This window comes from Rhamphochromis longiceps, linkage group LG19, assembly GCF_057381845.1.
Source record: "Rhamphochromis longiceps isolate RC_006_pf linkage group LG19, R_longiceps_female_GT1.1, whole genome shotgun sequence".
Lineage (NCBI taxonomy): Eukaryota > Metazoa > Chordata > Actinopteri > Cichliformes > Cichlidae > Rhamphochromis > Rhamphochromis longiceps.
In genome coordinates, this window is record NC_140575.1 from 34,347,170 (window position 1) to 34,367,653 (window position 20,484).

Here is a 20,484-nt window from a genome sequence, read left to right on the forward strand (position 1 = left end):
ATTTTTTAACTTCTTTAGCTGTCTAGCTAACAACTTATGTGGCTTGTCCCCAAATTCAAAGTACTTCTGTCTTACAAAGGTGAACGCTCTATTAATGTTGCTGGTTAGTATTTGATTTAGTTTATATTTTAATGCACAAATAGTGTTGTACTTATCTAAAGAGGGAGCCCTTGCATTGTTGGCGTCCAAATCGTGGATCATTTTTTCTAATTTTAACTGTTCTAGTTTATTATTTTTATTCCGTGAGGCCTGATATGATATTATGCACCCCCTGATATATGTTAAAGGTTTGAACCACGAAAGCTTCGTGGAGACGGTCGAGCAGTTTGAGTTGATTCGAGGTTAAATGTGAAAGGTCAAGCAGAAAGTTGGTGTAAGTCATGTCTCCTCGCCCACCTCTGACCACGGCTCCCACAGAGAGACAGTAATCCTTTGGTGCTTTCACCTCTCTGTTTTCATTCTTTGGTTTGTACGAACACCACAGAAACTGCAAACTGTAAACTTCCTGCTGAACGTGTCAGTTTGAACATTGCAGTGGAACAAACTCACCAAAGAAACGGACCGAACGTTTGACACTAGAGGTTCTGTGACTGCTGGTACTGAGGACACGCCTGTGTTCATGGTGACTGCAGACCGCAGACCCATGGAAATAATGCATGTGATTGTTTATAAGATGATGGCACAGGCTCCATCCAGTGGGTGTGGCCTCTGAGCTACACTCAGCCTTGATGAGAGTCAGTCATCGCTCCTCCTCCTGATCATCATCATCAGAGCTGCTGCTGGATGAGCCGTGGACCTGCTCTGTTATTCTGACAGATGAGTTTGTGAGCTGTGCAGAGATGAAAATGAAGAGCACCCTGGGGATCTGTCTGGTGATCTGCTGCACTCTGATCGGACTGGGTATGTTTGATTCATTCACATGTCTGACTCTGTAGACTTTATATACATATACTTAAACATATACATATATACTTATAAACATAGGGTCTTTACTGTAAAACAGAGAGAGCCTTGAAGAGACTGCTGTTGTGATTTACTGCTGTGTAAATGAAACTGAATACAAAAGCTCAACAGTCCCTGTGTATCTGAACGATACTGAAAGTGCTGAATAGGAAGCATTCACAGTGAGTGGGACGGGTGATGGGTGCGGCTGCTAGCTGTTGGTTTAAATCATAACTAATGAAAATGGTTATAAAGAAATAAGGTTTTGCACATTTATGAGGATACTGTGGGCTGAAAAGAAGAGCTTCAGATTAAATGTGGCTTTTTGTTCATGAAGCTTTAGAAAAGATGACGTTTTTCTCTTTTTCCAAACTGTAGTTCGAGTCCCACGTGGAAACAGTTATTCGTACACTCTTGTTGGTTTTAAACTAGGGCACTGCTCTCTGACTGCAGATAACAGAAAGTTAAGGAATGGAAGTCGTGATGTATGCATATCCAGGGTCTGATTGTTCTGAGTAAACTGGGGTCTGACGTGAAGCCCGAGTTCCGATACAGTCAGAGTCATTTGGCAGATGGTGAATCGGTCTGAGTCTGGTTAACGGGTTCAGGTGATTGATGGGATAAAACTGCAGATGTGACCACAGATGTTGCGGTCAGGTGTGAGGAGGCTGTAGGTCCATGTAGAGTCTACAGTTAACGTTTCATTAACAGAAAGGCTGTACTGTGACAGGAACTGGCTCTATGGGAATAATCAGCCTCTGTCAGTGATGACCTGTTGTTACCTGACTCAATATGTTTGGAGTGTCTGCAGAGCTGAAAGTCCGACTGTGTTTAAGATTCTTGCTCATTTAACCTGTAATTATTTGACGACCCTAATGACCTGGACCCTCATCCTGGCTGGAGCTGGTTTCACGTTGATCAGATGAAGAACTAGTGTGGACTGAAAGTCTTGGTTCTGATTCATTTTAGAAGGCAGGGAACACTTTTTTATGTTTCTGATCATTGTTCCCACTCAGATGGCCTTCAGAGCCCTGAGTGGACATGTTGTAATCCAGATGTGTGGTGTGTTTCAGGATCAGCCATCCGCTGTTACAGCTGTAAGGACTACACAGCCAGCTGCACCAAAGAGCGAGAGTGTAGCTATGACGACGCCTGCCTCACGCTCAGGGAGAGAGGTACAGTCACACCTGCTTTTACCTGTTCACCTATAGAACTGTTCCTGACCTCTGTAAGTCTGGAGGCTCCACGTCTGATCCTCCAGCTGGATGCAAATCAGCCCAGCAGCTCTTACCTCCAAGGTTCTACTCATGTTTCTAATGTTTCTGTCCTGCAGGTGGGATGACGTACCGTCAGTGTATGAAGTACTCGGACTGTGAGTACGGCCGGCTGGCACAGATGTTCCCCCAGGTACCTCTGACCTTTAACCCCTGAGCCTCAGTGGAACTATGTTAGGGTTAGAGTGGAAGTGGTTGTTGTTGTGGTTATTGTTTTGTTCACTCTTATTGTTGCCTTGCTGCTAAACAGATTTCCACTTGTGGGACAATAAAGTATTTGAATTGAATAGAATAACCCGTTGGTTTTCAACTCCAGTCATTATTCTGATGGTAACAGCTAGCATCAGTGCTGAGGCCCCCGCAGACTGAGCCGCTCTGTTCTGCTGCTGATGTTGATGTGATGAAGCTCCTCTTTGTGCCATCAGAGCATCCACTGACACCAGTACAGAATCAGAATCAGATAGCCTTTATTTATCCCCAAGGGGCAATTAAGATACAACAGAGCAGCATGACGTTGAAGATAAGGACAGGGCACAAACAGGTAATAAGAATGAGATAATAAATACACAGAATATACAATACATACACAGTTTTAAAATTAAAGTGACTGAATAGGTGAATAAATAACTGTAAGTGACTAAAAGTGAGTAAAGTGTCGGCAGTATAACAAGAGTGTAGAGTAGTTTATGTTTCTGGGTGTGGGAAATGGCCTCATCGGCTGGAGTTAAAAAGCAGAGCTGCTTTGGGGACAAAGGTGGCGCTCCTCCTCCTCTCAGTCCTGCAGGAAATGCAGTGGAGGCGTCGCCCAGAGGGGAGCCATTGAAATGCAGGGTGAAGAATGTGAGAGGGGTCGTTGATGATTTTGGCTGCCTGTCTGAGGGCCTGTTGGCTGAAAACCTGCCAGGGTTCTGACAGGCCAATGATTGTAGAGCACATTGATGCAGTGTGCTGCAGTCTGTTCCTGTATGAAGGCTGAGGGAGTGGAACCAGCAGGTGATGGAGAAGGTCATGATGCTTTCCAGGAAGGCATAGTAAAAAGTCATCATGACGGCTGTGCTGACTCAAAAGGAGTTGAGTTTCCTAAAGAGGTATAGCCGTTGGTGGCACCTTCTGAGAATCTCCTCTGTGTTGGCAGAGAATCTCAGGAGGTTGTCAAAGATGGTTCTCAGGTGTTTGTACACCTCAGCTACCTCCACTGGCTTCCCGTGGATGGTGGTGGTGACTGAAGCAGCCAGATCCCTCTGCCTGCTCGAGAAGGTCACCACCATCTCTTTGGTTTTGCTCACGTTCAGTTCAAGTTTGGAGCTGTCACACCACTCTACAAACTCCTGCAGAGCGGGCCCGTGGTGTTGTGAGGGCCTGACAGCAGTGACAGGAGAACTGTGTTGTCAGCATATTTAACCAGGTGACAGTTGGGCTGTGTGGATCTGCAGTCATCAGTGTAGAGGATGAAGAGCAGGGGGGAGAGCACACAGCCCTGGGGGGAGCCAGTGGAGGTGGAATGGAGACCGGAGAGAGAGTTGTTGACCCGTCCTGTTGGTCAAAAAGTCCAATATCCACTGAACATCCAGGTGAAATCGGGAGGAAAGTTTAGTGGCCAGGATGTGAGGCTGCAGAGTGTTGAACGCTGATGAGAAATCAGCAAACAGAAGTCTGGCAGAGTCAGGGAGCTCCAGATGTTTGTGGATGGAGTCCGAGATGAAGAGTTTTGCATCATCGACACCTCTGCGTGCACAGTAAGCAAACTGGAGTGGATCCATCAGGGGGTCAGTTGCTCTTACGATGTGCTGTTTTATGATCTTCTCCATGGCCTTCATCACCAGGGAGGTGAGGGCCACAGGACGAAGATCATTCAGAGACTTTGTGTTGTTTCTTTTGGGGATGAGGATGACTGTGGAGTGTTTCCACAGCTGGGGGACGGTGTGACTGTCAACTGAGTGTTCAAATAGAGTCCAGGACACACTTCCTAGTTGCCCTGCACAGTGCCTCAGAACTTGACTGCTGATGTTGTCAGGGCCAGGTGAGCTCCTCTCCCTGATCCTCCTGAGGGCTCTCACCACGTCCTCAGTCTGAAGGTGAGTGCAGAGCTGCCAGGTTTGAGTGAGGATCTGGACTCCTCAAGCTGGGCCATGTTGTCCGTCTCAAACTTGGTGTAGAAAGCGTTGAGGTCGTCAGGGAGGCAGGAGGGGTTTCTGCCCTCCACCTGGATGGTTCTGGGGGTGGTGACCACAGTATTCACAGAGGCCATGGTTTTGAGGCCCTGCCAGGGTGGTGAATTTTTTTTCAGCAGTATTTTTGTACTCCAGTTTAGCAGTTCTTATGGCCCTCTTGACCTCCCTGTTGACCTCCTTTTTATCCAGTGCAGAGCCGGTGAAGAAAGTCCTGTTTTTTTAATTAAGGATTTCCTTGAGCTCCTTGGTGATCCAGGGTTTGTTGTTGGGGTAGATGGAGACTGTTTTTGAGGGGATAATCTTGTCAACACGGAAGGAGATGTATGATGTCATCGTGTCAACCTATTTGTCGATGTCATCAGAGGGAGAAAGAAGGCTGTCCCAGTCAGTGGCTTCGAAACATCCTTGTAGGGTGAGGATACTTTCCTCTGTCCACTGCTTGATGTTTTTGGTGACCTTTTTAATCCTCTTGATGACTGGGCTGTAAGCAGGGGCCAGCAGGATGGTGTGGTGGTCTGCTGAGCCGAGAGGGGGGAGGGGGGAGGCTTTGAATGCATCTGGTACAGAGCCGTAGCTTTTATCCAGAGTCTTCCCCTGACGTGTGCTGCATGTAACATACTGTTGGTATCCTTTAAGCGACTTGTCAGGGGAACAGTGGTTGAAATTACCCAGGATGAATTTGGGAGAGTCCGGAGTTAGTTGTTCCAGTTTGTACAGAGTGTTAGCCATCAATGACTAGCCATCAAGAGGCCAGCAGGATGGTGTGGTGGTCAGATGTGTTACAGTGGCACAGTCACATCTTTCACAGTAAAATGGCAGATTTTTCAAAACCCGCCAGAACAAATGTTATCACCTCATGTGGCTCATTAAAAGCCTGAAGTGAACCTTTCCCAAAAAAATGTTTCCATTAGCGCACCCACTGACCGATCCCAGTCAGTGGGATCGGTCAGTGGGTGCGCCGGGATACCGATGCAAATATTTCCTTTAAGGACATGTCCAAGTTTTAACATTTCTTTATTTCTGGGACATTTTAGCTGCAAGGACTTTTTCTGCTAAGGAAGTGTTCAGTTCAGAGTCTAGACCAGGGGTAACAAACATAAGGCCTGGGGGCCAAAATCAGGCACAGCTAAGATGCCCACATGAAGCCTTTGCAAAATGTACAGAAGGGCATGATTTTTTTAAATTTTGAACTGTATTTTCACAAGTTTTTTAGGTTTATTGTTACTCATAGAAACCTCCCCCATGACGGTTCATGAAAGTCATGAAATAATAGAAAAATTCCATGTTTTCCTTATTAACTATAAAAATGTTTTGTAAATGTAATCCGAGCAGCATTTTTTTTCTTCATCATGCAAACATGCTGTTGGAATTTAACTATTTATATATGTCAGGCATTAAATGTGTAAATAAAGAGGATCTGGCCCACCTAAGGTCGACTTCCGGCCCACAGTGTAAAATGAGGTTGACATCCCATGTCTGGACCAACACATGAGAGGGTTTAGCTAACTCTGTGCATCCATGGACGTCACTGAGACACACCATCTGTATTTTACACTAAAGTGAGGCTGCTGATAGTTTAAAGAAAGCTTTGCTTCAAATGCAGATGATTTACTTCACTGCAAAAAAACCCTCGAATAATCAAAAAGTCACAGCTCAACAGATGTTTCATGAAGCTATTTCACCTCTTATCAAAGAGGCATCTTCATTTTTTTTTCACTTCCATTGATTAAGACCGCCACAGAGAACCCGCACAGACATTTTCAATAATCAGTCTATGCTTCATGAGTCCTCCTCACAAACCTGTAAAAATCAGAGAGCTGTGGCTGAACAAACAATCCAAAATCCAAAATGTAAAAACAAATCTGAACTCAGTTCTTCGAGATTTCTCTGAAGAAATAACATCACATAAACAATGTTCCCTCTAATGTTTCACGTGTCTGAGCGAACACACAAACTCCCTGAGCCGACACTTGGACCACTGTGAGCAACAGCAGACGTGAGCACTGTGGTCACGCCAGCATCCAAGTTACATGTTTATTAAAAGAATCAAATTACAGCGTTTATGTTAGACTACTTTTAATTAACTGCTTCAGCCCACTTACAATGAAAATTTAAAGAAAATCTTGTTGATGACCTGTGCAGCATGTTAACACTATTGGAAGGAAAAATAACTTCAACTGCAATTTTGAAAACACAACTTTCTTTTTTTATATATTTATAAAGCTCTGACTTGTATTATGAGTCTGTGGTCTGTTAGAGAGTCTGTAACTCTGTCTGTAAAATACAGTAAATAATGACCAATGTTGGGCAATTAATTATATAGTTACTTCTTCAAAAAAGTAACTGAGTTATGCAATTAATTAATGTTACGTTCTTAGTCTAGGCGAGTATTGAACGCAACAAGAAGCTGGCCCACTCACACACCACCCAAGCAAGAACACCAACAACAATATCTTTTTAAAGTGCTAAGCAGCCATTTATTTTCTTCAGCAGTGAGCAATGCCAAAAATAACAAACAAAACTCCCTAATGGTCCCTACGCTTTCCTACACAAAATGAAAACCAAACAAAAGACAATTCACTTACCTAACTTTCTAAATGAAAAACAGGAGAAAACTTAATCAACAAAAATGGCTTCTCACGCCTACTAGGCTGCTGCAGTGAAGGATATATACAAGGTGAACAAAATACACGATAGCTACTTGACAAATCTATTTACAGCTATTTACAAAATTGAAGTACTAACGCCAGACACACACACACACACGAGGTTATACTTGCAAATCACTTTGTCAAAGAAACTCTACACAGCAATGAATCAAAACACAGGTTCTTTGTTGGATGGTGGAGGTTAGCAGGGCCTCCTCCTGAAGGTGCCTGTGTGGGCGTGTCCCACCACCTCTTCTGCCTGAGGTGCCACCTTTCCCTGTTACACAGCTGACTCACATCAGTAATTTAAAGTATTTAAGCCCAGGGAAAGGTGAGCTCTGGGCCAGAGTGCCATTAGTGTGGTTACAGCTAGTGAGCTGCACTCTTTTTGACTTAGGTTGTACTTTATTGACCAATGCCTGAGTTTTGTTTGTTTTCCTTAAATGGTGATAGCGGCTTGTCCGTCTCTTTTAGTTGAGCTACTTTAATAAAACTCCTTAATTTAACCCTCATGCCTTGTCTCCTTTTTCTGACCTGGACACTTTTTGTTACTTCCCCCTCAACGCCTAGACCCCTCAGGGGAACGTAACAGTTAGAGAGTCTGTAACTCTGTCTGTAAAATACAGTAAATAATGACCAATGTTGGGCAATTAATGATATAGTTACTTCTTCAAAAAAATAACTGAGTTTTGCAAACAACAAAGTTTTTTGCAGCTGTTTACCTAAAAATGCAGCCAAGGCGTTTTTTAAACAAACATTTCAAACTATTTACAGAACAATCAGCTGTTCTGCATCAAATCTGATGCCACACAAATTATTTGTGCCACTCCAAAAATAATTTCTGTCCACTATGAGATGAAGGAGAACAACAGCCTGATACCTGCAGGCCTGACAGCAGCAGATGTGTCACTGCTGTAACACCTGTAACACTCAGCAGGCGCCTCATTGTTCTGACACACAACAACACTACTGACTACACTACACACTGACTACACACTGACTACACACTGACTACACTCTCACTACACTCTCACTACACACTGACTACACACTGACTACACTCTCACTACACTCACTACACACTAACTACACACTGACTACACACTGACTACACTCTCACTACACACTCACTACACACTGACTACACACTGACTACACTCTCACTACACACTGACTACACACTCACTACACACTCACTACACACTGACTACACACTAACTACACACTCACTACACACTGACTACACTCTCACTACACACTCACTACACACTGACTACACACTAACTACACACTCACTACACACTCACTACACACTGACTACACACTAACTACACACTGACTACACACTCACTACACACTCACTACACACTCACTACACACTGACTACACACTCACTACACACTCACTACACACTGACTACACACTCACTACACACTGACTACACACTCACTACACACTGACTACACACTAACTACACACTGACTACACACTGACTACACTCTCACTACACACTCACTACACACTGACTACACACTCACTACACACTCACTACACACTGACTACACACTAACTACACACTGACTACACACTGACTACACACTAACTACACACTCACTACACACTGACTACACACTGACTACACTCTCACTACACACTCACTACACACTGACTACACACTGACTACACACTCACTACACACTGACTACACACTAACTACACACTCACTACACACTGACTACACACTAACTACACACTCACTACACACTGACTACACAAGATTTGTGTTGTGCTAAACGTCTCAAATCTCTCACATCTCAAACACGCCGTCACTCCTAAAACTTCCCCCTCCCTTAACAACTAAATGCCTTTTGTGTGTGTGTGTGTGTGTGGGGGGGGGGGGGGGGGGGTGTTTTTGCTCACAGGCTTTCGAGCGTTTTCCTTATAAAACGCCGTTTTTACCGTTTCTTCCTGCAGTAAATATAAACAACGACAGTATTCAGGAAGAAAAACAAACATTGCAGATATTTTATCATAACTCTGGTTTTACGCGGCCGATCAACACAATTTAAAAACTGGTATAAAGTCCACACTTTGTCCGTCAGTTGTTCGTCTGTCCTGCTCACATCTCCAATGGTTGGACACGTTGTCATTAACGTGGCTTCACTCCACATCAGCCGCTTTGCTAAAACACCAGCACATAAGGACGCTGTCATAGCCTGTCAGCGACGTTGATTAGCTGCGTATATACGAATGTGCATCGCATCATTGGCTGGACTTTGGGATAAGGTGGCATCGTTCTGATCCCATACGGGAGCAGCCAGTCACTGACTCACACTGCAAAACTGAATTGTTAAAGTATTAATTTTAATCTCAATTCAGGTTAGATTTATTTTTGTGCGCAGCTTTTCTGTGCGCAGAGACCGAGCCAGCAGTGCACAATTGCGCACGCGCACAGCTTAGAGGGAACATTGCACATAACTGCAGTGCTGTTGTAAACTCTTCTCCTCTGGCACGTTCAAAACCCTCCTTTAGAACCGCCTTAAAGGTTCCTGAAGGTTCCTGCAGTTCTTGAAGTTTCTGGAGTCCAGACTCCAGTGTGATCGATACCCTAACAAGGAGGAATTAGTGTATTGATTATGAATATGCTCCTACTGCTGTGCGTGTTTTGTCTGATCACTGATTTGTGACATCATCAATTACTTCCAGGTTTCCAGTTTTACCTTCAAGTGCTGCAACTCTGACCTGTGTAACTCCGCCCCCTCCTCTGCAACAAGCTCTGTGATTGGTGTACTGGCCTCGCTGGCGGTCATGTGGTGGTGCATCCACTGAAGGGCGACCTGAGTAGCTCTGCGGTGCTCCCCTGAGTCCTCTTTAACCACGGCAGCTTCTCATCAATCGCAGTACTGATGCTCACTGATCAATCAGCCAGTCCTCCTCACTTTGTTACATTATTGATAATTAATCGATCAGTTTCAGCCTTAAAGATCCAACATCCCGACCTTTGATCGATCACGAAGCTCCCATAAATGTTTAAAAGTGAATCCTGCAGCATCCCAGCTGCTGATCAAACATGAATATTCAGCCTGATCGATCGCTGATCAGTCACATCTCAGCAAAGACGCATCACAAACACCTGAAGACTGACCGAGACCTGCACTGAGGGAGTGATTGATGTTTCAGGCCAGTGTTTGTGAGAAAACATGAAGATTTTATTCATTTTAACCCACTTGTGTACTTCACACTTACACACTACAGCTTCAACATAGCTCTTTCTGCGGTTCTCAGTCAGATTTTCAAAATAAAATAAGTTGTGAGCAGCTCCCTGTGGCTGTCTCTGCATCACAGACAGGAACTTAAATCAGACAGATTCTCAGGCAGGTTCTGACTGGGTTTCTCTCTGTCAGGTTTCTGGAGGTTCAGTTATGGATAAGAAGTGGAAGCCTCTCTGATTCTGAACGTTGCGTCTGAGCTGATATGTGACTGAGGTTTAGCTCTCTGTAGAAGCCTGAAGGCCTTCCTCGAAGCAGCTGCTTAAATAAAACTAAAACCCTTAAATGATGATTTGTGTGGCGTTTGTTCTGCTGCTGTTTGCAGAAGCACAAAGCATAAGAGGAAACCTTCAGTAAAGTCAAAGCTAACGCCGAGCCCTGAAAGCTGCTCTCACTCATCTCTGTGTACATGAATAAAGGTTTCTGCTCCTGTCTTTCAAAATAAAGTCAAAATAATGTTATCTCTGATGGTGTGACTACATTTGAATGATTAAAGGCCTTCTGCTGCTTTCAGAGCAGTCTGCAGTCTCTGATGTTTGTGTTTCTGTAAAAGCTGATGATGATGCTGAAGAGTTGGACAGCATTGCCCCCTGCTGGCTGACTCAGGTTTGACGTCTATATCTATCTATCTATCTATCGATCAATTCCTTCTACTGCAGGAATCGTGTGATATCACTATTAGTCCACGATCGGCAACACAACTGACTGATCCCGGTGGCTGAGCTTTCATAGTCAGAATCATTTTTTAACCCAGAGGAAACAAGACTGTTACAACCACAAAAGTTCTTTCAATGTGAAATATTTAAAGACTTTCAGTCACATGAGGCAAGATTCACTACAATTCACTACAGAACAGAAATAACAAATGTTTAAACTAAATTTGATGCTTGCTGCAGGTCCCAATAAAGTTGGCACAAGGTAAAAATGTCTGAAAAAGCAAGACGGTTCAGCTGGTAATAAGTTAGGGTAGGGTTAGGGGTAAAGATGTAAAGATGTTTAGAGGTAAAGATGGCAGAGGTTTTAAAAGACTGTGGAGTACTTCATAAACAACACAAAGACTTCGCCATGGTCTGCAGTGCGTCACACCAGAGTGTGTGTGTGGGACGAGGCTGCACTCCTTTATTGGACACCTGTGGACCACACTGCATTCCTCATCAGCATGATTGTGCTGCTTACCAAATGTGCCCGGGAACACTGTCTGAAACCAGCATTGTTAACACAGCCCACCTGACTGAGGTCAGCTGGCGTCCTTTACCCTGATGGGACCGTCAGCACCGGATGTCAGAGAGCTCCTCCATCCTAGCCTCCACCCGTTCAGTCCTCCAGGAAGGAGCTGTATTCCAGGAAACAGCTGAAGTAATCACTGACATGACTCAGTATGAGTCTCCGGTGTAACAGCTCGTTTCATTATTGAGACATGTTTTTGATTTTCATGACATCTGACTTGTTTTTGCTACCTCTGTGCTTTATCGTATTTGAACTTGTCTTAAACCTTCAGATGGAGCTCAGTGCAGAGTTATCTGGTTTATCTTGTGTCTGTAACGGTGTGTTTACACCGAACACGATAGACGCGAGCGAAAACGGCCCAGACGCCCCTAATTTGACGTGTGCACATTCGCACCTCGACGCGTGTCCAACGTGAATTCATCGTGTGTCAAAATACGCGCGTGAACCGGAAATGTGGGAGGGATGTGGGAGGAAGTTGTGCCGGACGGTATCTTTGCTACATGGCAGCTGTCGAGCTAGCGTTTGAAGAGAGAGTCTCCCTTCTCTATTTACTGTGGAGAGCAGAGCAGCGGCGTTAAGGACGTCCTCGCCGTACCTGGGTCCATCAGGTCCTCCAGACGCGTGAGCAGTTTGGTGAGTTTCACCACTTGCTCCAGGAGCTGCGCCTGGATGACGTTTATTTCAGCGATATCTTCCCCTCGCCCAGTTTGAGGACCTGCTGTCCCGCGTTGGTCCAAGCATCGCCCGCCTAGATACCAATTACAGGCGCTCAATCCCACCTGCAGAGCGCCTGTCCGTCTGCCTGAGGTTAGTAAAAGTGTTTAATACGGTAGTCCTTTATTGATACCTGTGCTAATATATGCTAAACCATCCGTTTATACACTGGTAACATGGATGTGCTATGATAACAGTGCATGCTGTTGGTGTTTACTGAAAGCAAACTGTGGTACGGAGACGACTGTGTATAATATTTCTAGTGATACTCGAAAGGTCTCATCAAGTCCCGATTTAATTCGATTTATGCTGTTATCAGTGTTTGCAATGATAGCATGGCTGTGGTGTCTATCAGTGTATGCTCTCGGTGTTTGCTGATATCAAACTGTCGTACGAGGACCACAGGGTTAATCTTTGTTGTGACACTCACTCCTTTCTTTTATTTAGACCTGGTTTAATTCTGGGATAGTTGAATATTTGTATATAATCCCTGCAGACTGTTTTAGATTATATCTAATATACATTATGTAATTATCCTTATAATTACAAAAGGTTTTATGTAAGATTTATGCTTTGTAATTTAAATCTGAATCACAAAAGTGTTTTGGAATTGGAATAATGCATTTGTAACTGCAGTACACATAATACTAATTTTAAACAATTTTGTCCAGGTTCCTTGCCACCGGGGACTCCTTCAGGTAGGGCTGTGCGATATGACCAAAATCTCATATAAGACATCTATCGTCCGATAACGATATAAATCACAAAAATGTAACATTTTCTGTCAATTCTGTGAATCTCGGGCAGCTCGACTTGCGTGAAGTGTTTCCAGCTGCGCGTCGTGTAGCTGGAGTCGAGTGTTTTAACCAATGCATGAAACAATACATTTTAGACATAAGTTGTAACGGCCGCCGTTTTCTTTGTGAGTATTTATTACACGGCGTGCTGCGGGGAAAAGCCTGTTCTAACGTTTGAGTCTAAGGTTTATTTTTTAGCACCTGGCGGCTCTTTTTACTTCTCATCCGTAAATAATCTGCTCTTTCATGTGATTCAGTTTGTGTCAAGTCGGGTGCCAATATTTGCTGTGTAGTAGAACAGAGACATTAGTCATTACAAATGTTTATTGGAAAAAATATATAAATTCACTAACAAAAACATTAAACATAAATATATAACATTTAACTTTTTACAGAGCGACAGGAATAAAAAGGACCCAGCTTGGAGTGGAAGAGCCTCAGGGAGAAGGAGGAGAAAAATAACAGCATTGTTTCTGCCCTGGAGAGCTGCTGCCTCATCAGAAAACGACTGATTGCTAGGGTCCACGGCAGTGATGAGCTTTTCCTCCATACTGAATGAAGAATGAAGGGCTTTGGCTGGATCTGCCCCTTGGACCATTTCCCCTTTGGTCAGAGCCACGTCAGCAGGCTCCTGATTGGTTGTCGTGGCGTGATTTGACGCTTGAGTTCAGATCTTTCCAACTCGAGCGGTAGACGCGAAACGCGCGTATGCACAAATGCAACACAAAAACTGACGCGTGTGGTTTTATTCGCGAGCCAAACGCGGCAGACGCGGTACACTGACGCCCGTTTCACGCGTTTTCGCGATACAAATCTGCTTCCCAATTTCATCATCGCGCTTTTTCCATTGACTTTACATGTAAACCTGACGCTCTGGCCACCTCTATCGCATTCGGTGTGAACACACCGTAAGACTTAAACTACATGGACTTAGAGACAGTTTGATTGTAATCTGGTTACATTTTACGCTGAAACATTACTGAGATTCTGTCATTAAAGATGTCCAACAGCATTTTAAAGGTTTGATAGAGTCTAGAAACATGAAGTGTGACCCTATACATGACTGACATCATTGCAGTCATTCTGAGTTCCAGCTGTGAGGTTTAAAAATGTGCAGGACCCTGGATTCATCAACATGACGCTGACTCACTTTCATCTTCCTGCTGCGCTGCTCTTTGTTTACCTGTTTCTAATGTGACTCATTTGTTTCAGGGACACTCTTAGAGCGCTGCTTCCTGCTTACAGGTTACTTCTTCTGTCTCTGTTCACTCTCCTCCCTGGGTCAGTGTTGGTGTCTCTGTGTGTTTAGTCTTTTGGTTACTTCCTGTTTTAGTGTGAAGGTTGGTTTTCTGGAGTTCCTGATTGTAGTTCTACTTCCTCCTATGTGAGCATCCCCACCTGTGTGCAACAACATGCTTTAACATTTGGCGAGAGAGGACGAACGTTTATCGACCAGAGCAAAGAAATTGTTTCCGAATCAACAACACGTCTTTGTTTTCCAGAAAACACACAAACTTTAAGATTTCAGGAGCGTTTACTCCAACCTGTGGGTGTAGCTGTAGTTTGGCTGGGGAAGGGCAAGCCCACCCAGCCCCCCAGAGACCACACACAGCAGACAGAGTGAAGCCCGAGTCCCCACATGTGTGTTTCACTGTAACAACAATCATACAGTTTTATGACGCACTGTTTATTTTTGTGTTTCTACAGTTTTTATCTGTACTTTTTTTTTTTTTTTTTTTTTTTTAAACGTATGTTTATTTGTTTTTTCAACAGTATCAACACCAACATAAAATGAACGTATGGCAGTCATTAAAATAATAATAATAATAGTAACAACACTAATAATAATAATAATAATAGTAATAGTAATAACGATAATTGAAGTGTTAATCCTAAAGGGTTCCAAATAAATGCATAGTTAAATAAATTAAATTAAACCATACGAATAAATACAATTAAAAAAATAAAAATAAATAAAAAATAAATAAAAATAAATAAATAAACAAAAATAAAAAAATAAATCATAATATAGGTTACATAGTATATTCCCAACAGCAAGTCAGACATTATTCATTATCTAGTTGTCTTATTCACTCACCGCCCACCCCCCCCCCACATCCCCACTCCTCAGTAGATCCAAAAATATCTTCCAGATGTTGTAAAATTCAGAAGCCTTCTTTCTAACAATATAGGTCAGTTTCTCAAGAGCTAAACTCGATGTTAAGTTATTTAACCAGTGGTTAAAAGAGGGGCAACCAACATTCTTCCAGCATAAGGCGATACAGCGTTTGGCCTGTAGCAAACAAAGATCGACCATTTTTCTTTCCTCACAAGACAGAGTAGTCATCTGGATACAAGCCTAAAATGCATAACTTAGGGCAAAGCGGTACAGGAGAAGTTGTGATCTGAGAGATATATTTTAACACAGAGCTCCAAAATTTTTGGATCTCTTCACATTTCCACAGGCAGTGATATAGTGTACCCTGATGCCTATTACACTTATAGCATAGATCAATTATATTAGGATCAAATTTATTTAATTGTACAGGGGATATGTATGTTCGCATTATCCAATTAAATTGTATCATTCTCAAACGAGTGTTAATGGTCTGAGTGTGTGTTTTTGAACATATTTTACCCCATTCAGTATATGAAATATCTTCTTGTAAGTCATTAATCCACTCCCGTCTTTTACTATCAGAGTTATCCTTATGGTGTTCAACTAACAGGCTATAAAACTGGGACACCAGTCTTTTACCAAAACAGTTTTTTGTAACATGAGTTTCTAGGATGGAGAGTGAGGGTTGGTGCACTGAATTGTTTAAGTGTGCCAGAATAAAACTTCTAAGTTGCAGATACTTAAAAAAGTGTTTCTGCGGTAAATCAAACTTTGCCCTTAATTCACTGAATGACATTAGAGAATATTCCTCATATACGTCCTGTAGTTTCGCAATGCCCTTGTTCAGCCAAGCTTTAAAGCCCATGTCATTCTTAGCCGGGGCAAAGAGTTCATTACCCCAAATTGGGGAGAAACAGGACAACCCAGAAGATTCATTCAACATTTTTTGTACTTCATGCCAAACAACAACAGTGTTTTTTACAAAGGGATTAGTAGTAATTTTCTTTAAAGTTTTAAAGGGTGCTGAGTATAAATAGCTATTTAACGACAGACCCTTTGAGGACATTCTTTCAGTTGCTAACCAGGGAAGGGAAATATCGTTTGAAAACCAAAACATAGTGGTCCTCAGCTGAGCAGCCCAATAGTACCATTTTAAATTTTGAAACTGTAGTCCTCCCCTATCATATGGTAAATACAAGAGGGAGAGTCTGAGTCTTGGCTTCCTATTGTTCCAGATGAAATTAGAAAGAAGCTTTCTGGTCTTGGAAAAAAAAAGAAGGAGGAGGGGCCAGCGGAATTGACTGAAAGATATATAGGAATTTAGGTAATATAGTCATCTTTACTATGTTTATTCTTCCCAGTAAAGAAAGAGGCAATGATATTAATCTAGTGATCTCATCCGACAACCCTACCACCAGGGGCTCATAATTGGCTGAACTAAGATTGCTTATCATTGGGGTTACTCTGATGCCTAAATATTTAAATCCCTCTGCGGCATTCACAAATGGGTGGGATACAACTGGTTTCAACCTCTCGTTCATATTTAAAAACATAATGGATGATTTTTCTTCGTTCACTTTGAACCCAGAGAAACTGCTAAATTGATCGAATAGCTTCAGGAGAGATGGTATTGATTCTGCAAGGTGTGATAGAAACACAACAGTATCGTCAGCGTACATTGCAATTTTGTGTAGCATCTCCCCGATTTTAATACCATGGATCGAGGGATGTGATCTAATTGCTATCGCTAAAGGTTCCATGGCTAGTACAAAAAGCAGAGGTGAAATCGGAGACCCTTGCCTGGTGCCTCGAGATAGCTCAAAAGGACTAGAGATGAGATTATTGGTAGATACCATTGCAACCGAATCAGCAAGTAAAATTTCAATCCATCGGCGGAAGTGATCACCAAATCCAAAACGCTTAAGCACCTCAATTAGATAGGGCCATTCAACTCGATCGAACGCCTTCTCCGCGTCGAGTGATAGTATTGCAGTATCAGGTAATTCTTCACATTCGTGGATTATATTGAGAACTCTCCTCACATTGTGGAACCCCTGGCGATTTTGAACGAAACCATTTTGATCTCCGTGTATAATGGCTGGAAGAGCCCTCTCCAGCCTCATAGCCAAAGCCTTAGCTATGATTTTGGAGTCAGAATTTAACAGCGATATGGGTCTGTAAGAACCACTTTCGGCTGGCGCTTTGCTCGGTTTTAGAATGAGAGTGATCAGGGCACTACGAAATGTAGCAGGGAGGCGACCTGTTTCATAGGATTCCAAATAAACATCTAATAATGGGGGAATTAATTTTGCTTTAAATAGCTTGTAAATATCTATCGGAAGCCCATCAGGACCCGAAGCCTTACCACCTCTCATGTTCGTAATTGCATCAGAAACGTCATTGAAATTTATTTCTCTCTCCAATTCATTTTTCACATCCTCAGAAATACAGGGAAAGATCAATCTATCCAAGAAAGCACTTTGGCTTACCAGGTCCAGTGGGCTGTCAGATTTATATAGGGTTTTATAATACGAGACAAAGGTGTTATTAATTTCTGTGGGATCTGTAGATAATTCCCCTTGATCGTTCCTAATTATATTAATGGCTCTGTCAGATTCAAGTTTCTTTATCTGCCAAGCTAGTAGTCTACCCGGCTTTTCACCCTGATCATAAAACGTCTGTTTCAATCTTATTAAACCATCTTCAGCTTTAAGCATAGACAGCTCCTCGTATTTAGCTTTAAGGGTCAATAACTCCTGTTTTTTCTGTGTTGAATCATCTATGTTAACTTCTCTCTCTAATTCTCTAATTTTATTGTCTAATTCGTTCATTGTCTGTTTGAATTTGTTAAATTTAGAACTGGTGAAACTTATCATTTGTCCTCTAATATATGCCTTAAAAGCTTCCCACCTTACGGCTGCAGTTGTTTGAATTGTATTAATTGAGAAGTAGAGATCAATGTGTTCTCCTACAAATTTCATAAAGTCAGAATCATGTATCCATTTAGGGTGCAAGCGCCACTTGTTTGAGTGGCTATTCACTTGTTCTACCTCATAAAATAGTGAGGTTGGGGCATGATCTGACAACACAATGCTGTCATATATACACTTAGTTATATTGGGTAGCAAAGATGAGGAGATTAAAAAATAATCTATTCGGGAGTGGGATTTAAATACTGCTGAATAGCATGAGAATTCCCTTTTATTGGGGTTTTGAATTCTCCATGGATCACAGAGGTTCAGATCTTTCAAATATTGTTGTATTTTTTTTCTTGTTTGAGAGTGTGAAGTGTCTATCCCTGATGAGCGGTCAAGCTTCGGGTCCAGAGTACAATTTAAGTCACCTGCCAATATTATCCTACCAGGAAGGGTAGCTATCAATAGAAATAAATTCTCAAAAAATGAAGGGTTATCATCATTAGGGCCATAAACATTAACTAAATTGAAATTCTCTTTCAAGAGAGTTCCTTGAACCACCAAAAATCTGCCAGCTTTATCATAAATAGTGTTATTTACTTGGAAAGGCACTGAATTATGAATTAACACCATAACCCCTCTCGCGTGCGAAGGGCAACAGGATGCTAGCACTTTGCCTGGCCATCTCCTACGTACTTTCACCAGATCCTCTCTGAGTAAATGGGTCTCTTGGATAAACGCTATTGATGACTCAAGTTGTTTAAGCCTGGTAATAACCTGTTTTAGTTTAACCACTTTTACCATTCCTCTCACATTCCAAGAAGTAAATTTAAAAGTCTTATATGAAGTCATCTATTCTTATTAATACAACAGATTGTGCAACATAGTATCTTCATTTGGTTGTTGGTAAACCTTTCAGTATCTCTAACTGTTGTGGTGGGAGTAAACCAGTAAAAAGCAACACGTTGTGAAAAATACAAAAACACAAAGAAATAACACAAAATCTGCCATAAATGAACCCCCTTAGCTGTCAACCTGAACCGGACAGCCCCTCGCCCTACCCCGCCCTCCCCCTGCAGTTAAGTGCACACGCTGATCCAATGTAAACAAGGGAGCAGCTAGACCAAACCGAGCTGACATGGTCAAACAAAACCAAACCACCTGGACAATTGCGTCTCCTGACGAAAATGTATATCCTACATGAACAAGTATGTATACAATGATCATTACAAACTTTCTTGTAGCATAACTCTCATCCCGGAGAGCCGACTGTATGTCGAACAACCAGTACTCCAAGACACAAATGAAAGCCCAATCAACAAGTGGGCGTGGCTAGTTATCTATAAGGGATAAATAAAATGCCCAATACAACTGAGGAGAACGAAGGAACGGTCAACCAAAGTAAATACAAAAAAGAAAAATACTCTCCCCAAAAAATTCAACAGTAAGGATGAGCGATATTGACCATTAAATCCAACAATTTCAAACTACAGTTGTTATGGGCAGATAGTGAAGGATTCGGCAGTCCCCATCAGATATTCTGCTAGTCCTCTGTATTCTGCAAACCTCGGATGAACTTTTCCGCATCTGCTGGGGTCTCAAAGACATGCGTATGTCCACCAGATGACACTCGTAGCTTCGCCGGGTAAATTAATCCGTAACGTACGTTCATCGCCCTGAGCTGCTGTTTCACCCGGTCGAAGCCCCTCCTCCGTCGGTGGAGATCTGTAGAAAGATCCGGGAAGAACATGACCTCTTGACCCCCGCAGATAACTTTCCCTTTGGCCATAGCCGCCCGCATCACCCGAACCTTGTCTTGGAAGCTTAAAAACTTCACGATGAGGACTCTCGGTGAGGGTGGTCGGTTGGGTTGCGTCCGGCCGGGCAACCGGTGAGCTCTTTCGATGAGAGGTTGTCTCGGGAATGTTGCTGGTCCCAGCGCTTCGGGGAGCCACTTCTCTAGGAAAGCCACCGCGTCATGTCCTTCTATTTTCTCCGGCACATTAACTAGTCGTAGGTTGGAACGACGAGAGCGATTTTCGAGGTCCTCGAGTTTGTTCGTGAGGAGAGCCACTTGTTTAACTAGCGCATCTATCTTGCCTTTCTCTGAGTTAATGGCGTCCTCCACGCTGCTAATGCGCATCTCTGCCCCATCCATGCGCACCGAAAAGTCCTGCACGTCTCTTTTAACATCTTGGATCGCTGACAGGACCACATCAAGTTTTGTGGAAAAGTCATTTCTGATTCCGTCGAGTATTTGAATAACATCCATGTTATGGGCCATTCCAGTACTCACGTCCAGGAGACTCCCAGGGCTAGCATCACCTGCAGAGTTAGCTTGACTGCTAGCATCAGAGACGTCGTCTTCCTCACTCAGAGAAGAGTGTGCCTTAGATTTATTTTGTGCT

At 42.9% G+C, this 20,484-nt stretch overlaps 1 protein-coding gene and 1 pseudogene across 1 annotated transcript; one reads left to right on the forward strand and one right to left on the reverse strand.

Moving 5' to 3' along the window:
- Positions 1–772: 772 nt before the first annotated feature.
- Positions 773–10,797, forward strand: cd59a (CD59 molecule (CD59 blood group) a). The gene is made up of 4 exons (XM_085392260.1): positions 773–900; positions 2,016–2,117; positions 2,276–2,349; positions 9,742–10,797. The coding sequence occupies exons 1-4, from the start codon at positions 840–842 to the stop codon at positions 9,862–9,864; spliced, it is 360 nt and encodes a 119-aa protein (XP_085248386.1). The 5' UTR covers positions 773–839; the 3' UTR covers positions 9,865–10,797.
- On the reverse strand, positions 3,278–5,116 carry LOC146647255 (uncharacterized; annotated as a pseudogene).
- Positions 10,798–20,484: the final 9,687 nt, after the last annotated feature.

What these genes read in the sequence shown, in the direction of transcription:
- cd59a (XM_085392260.1), top strand. Translation starts at nt 840, where the DNA reads ATGAAAATGAAGAGCACCCTGGGGATCTGTCTGGTGATCTGCTGCACT. An exon ending in CTGCACTCTGATCGGACTGG is followed by an intron (nt 901 to 2,015) that starts GTATGTTTGATT and finishes GGTGTGTTTCAG; the next exon opens with GATCAGCCATCCGCTGTTAC. An exon ending in CCTCACGCTCAGGGAGAGAG is followed by an intron (nt 2,118 to 2,275) that starts GTACAGTCACAC and finishes TCTGTCCTGCAG; the next exon opens with GTGGGATGACGTACCGTCAG.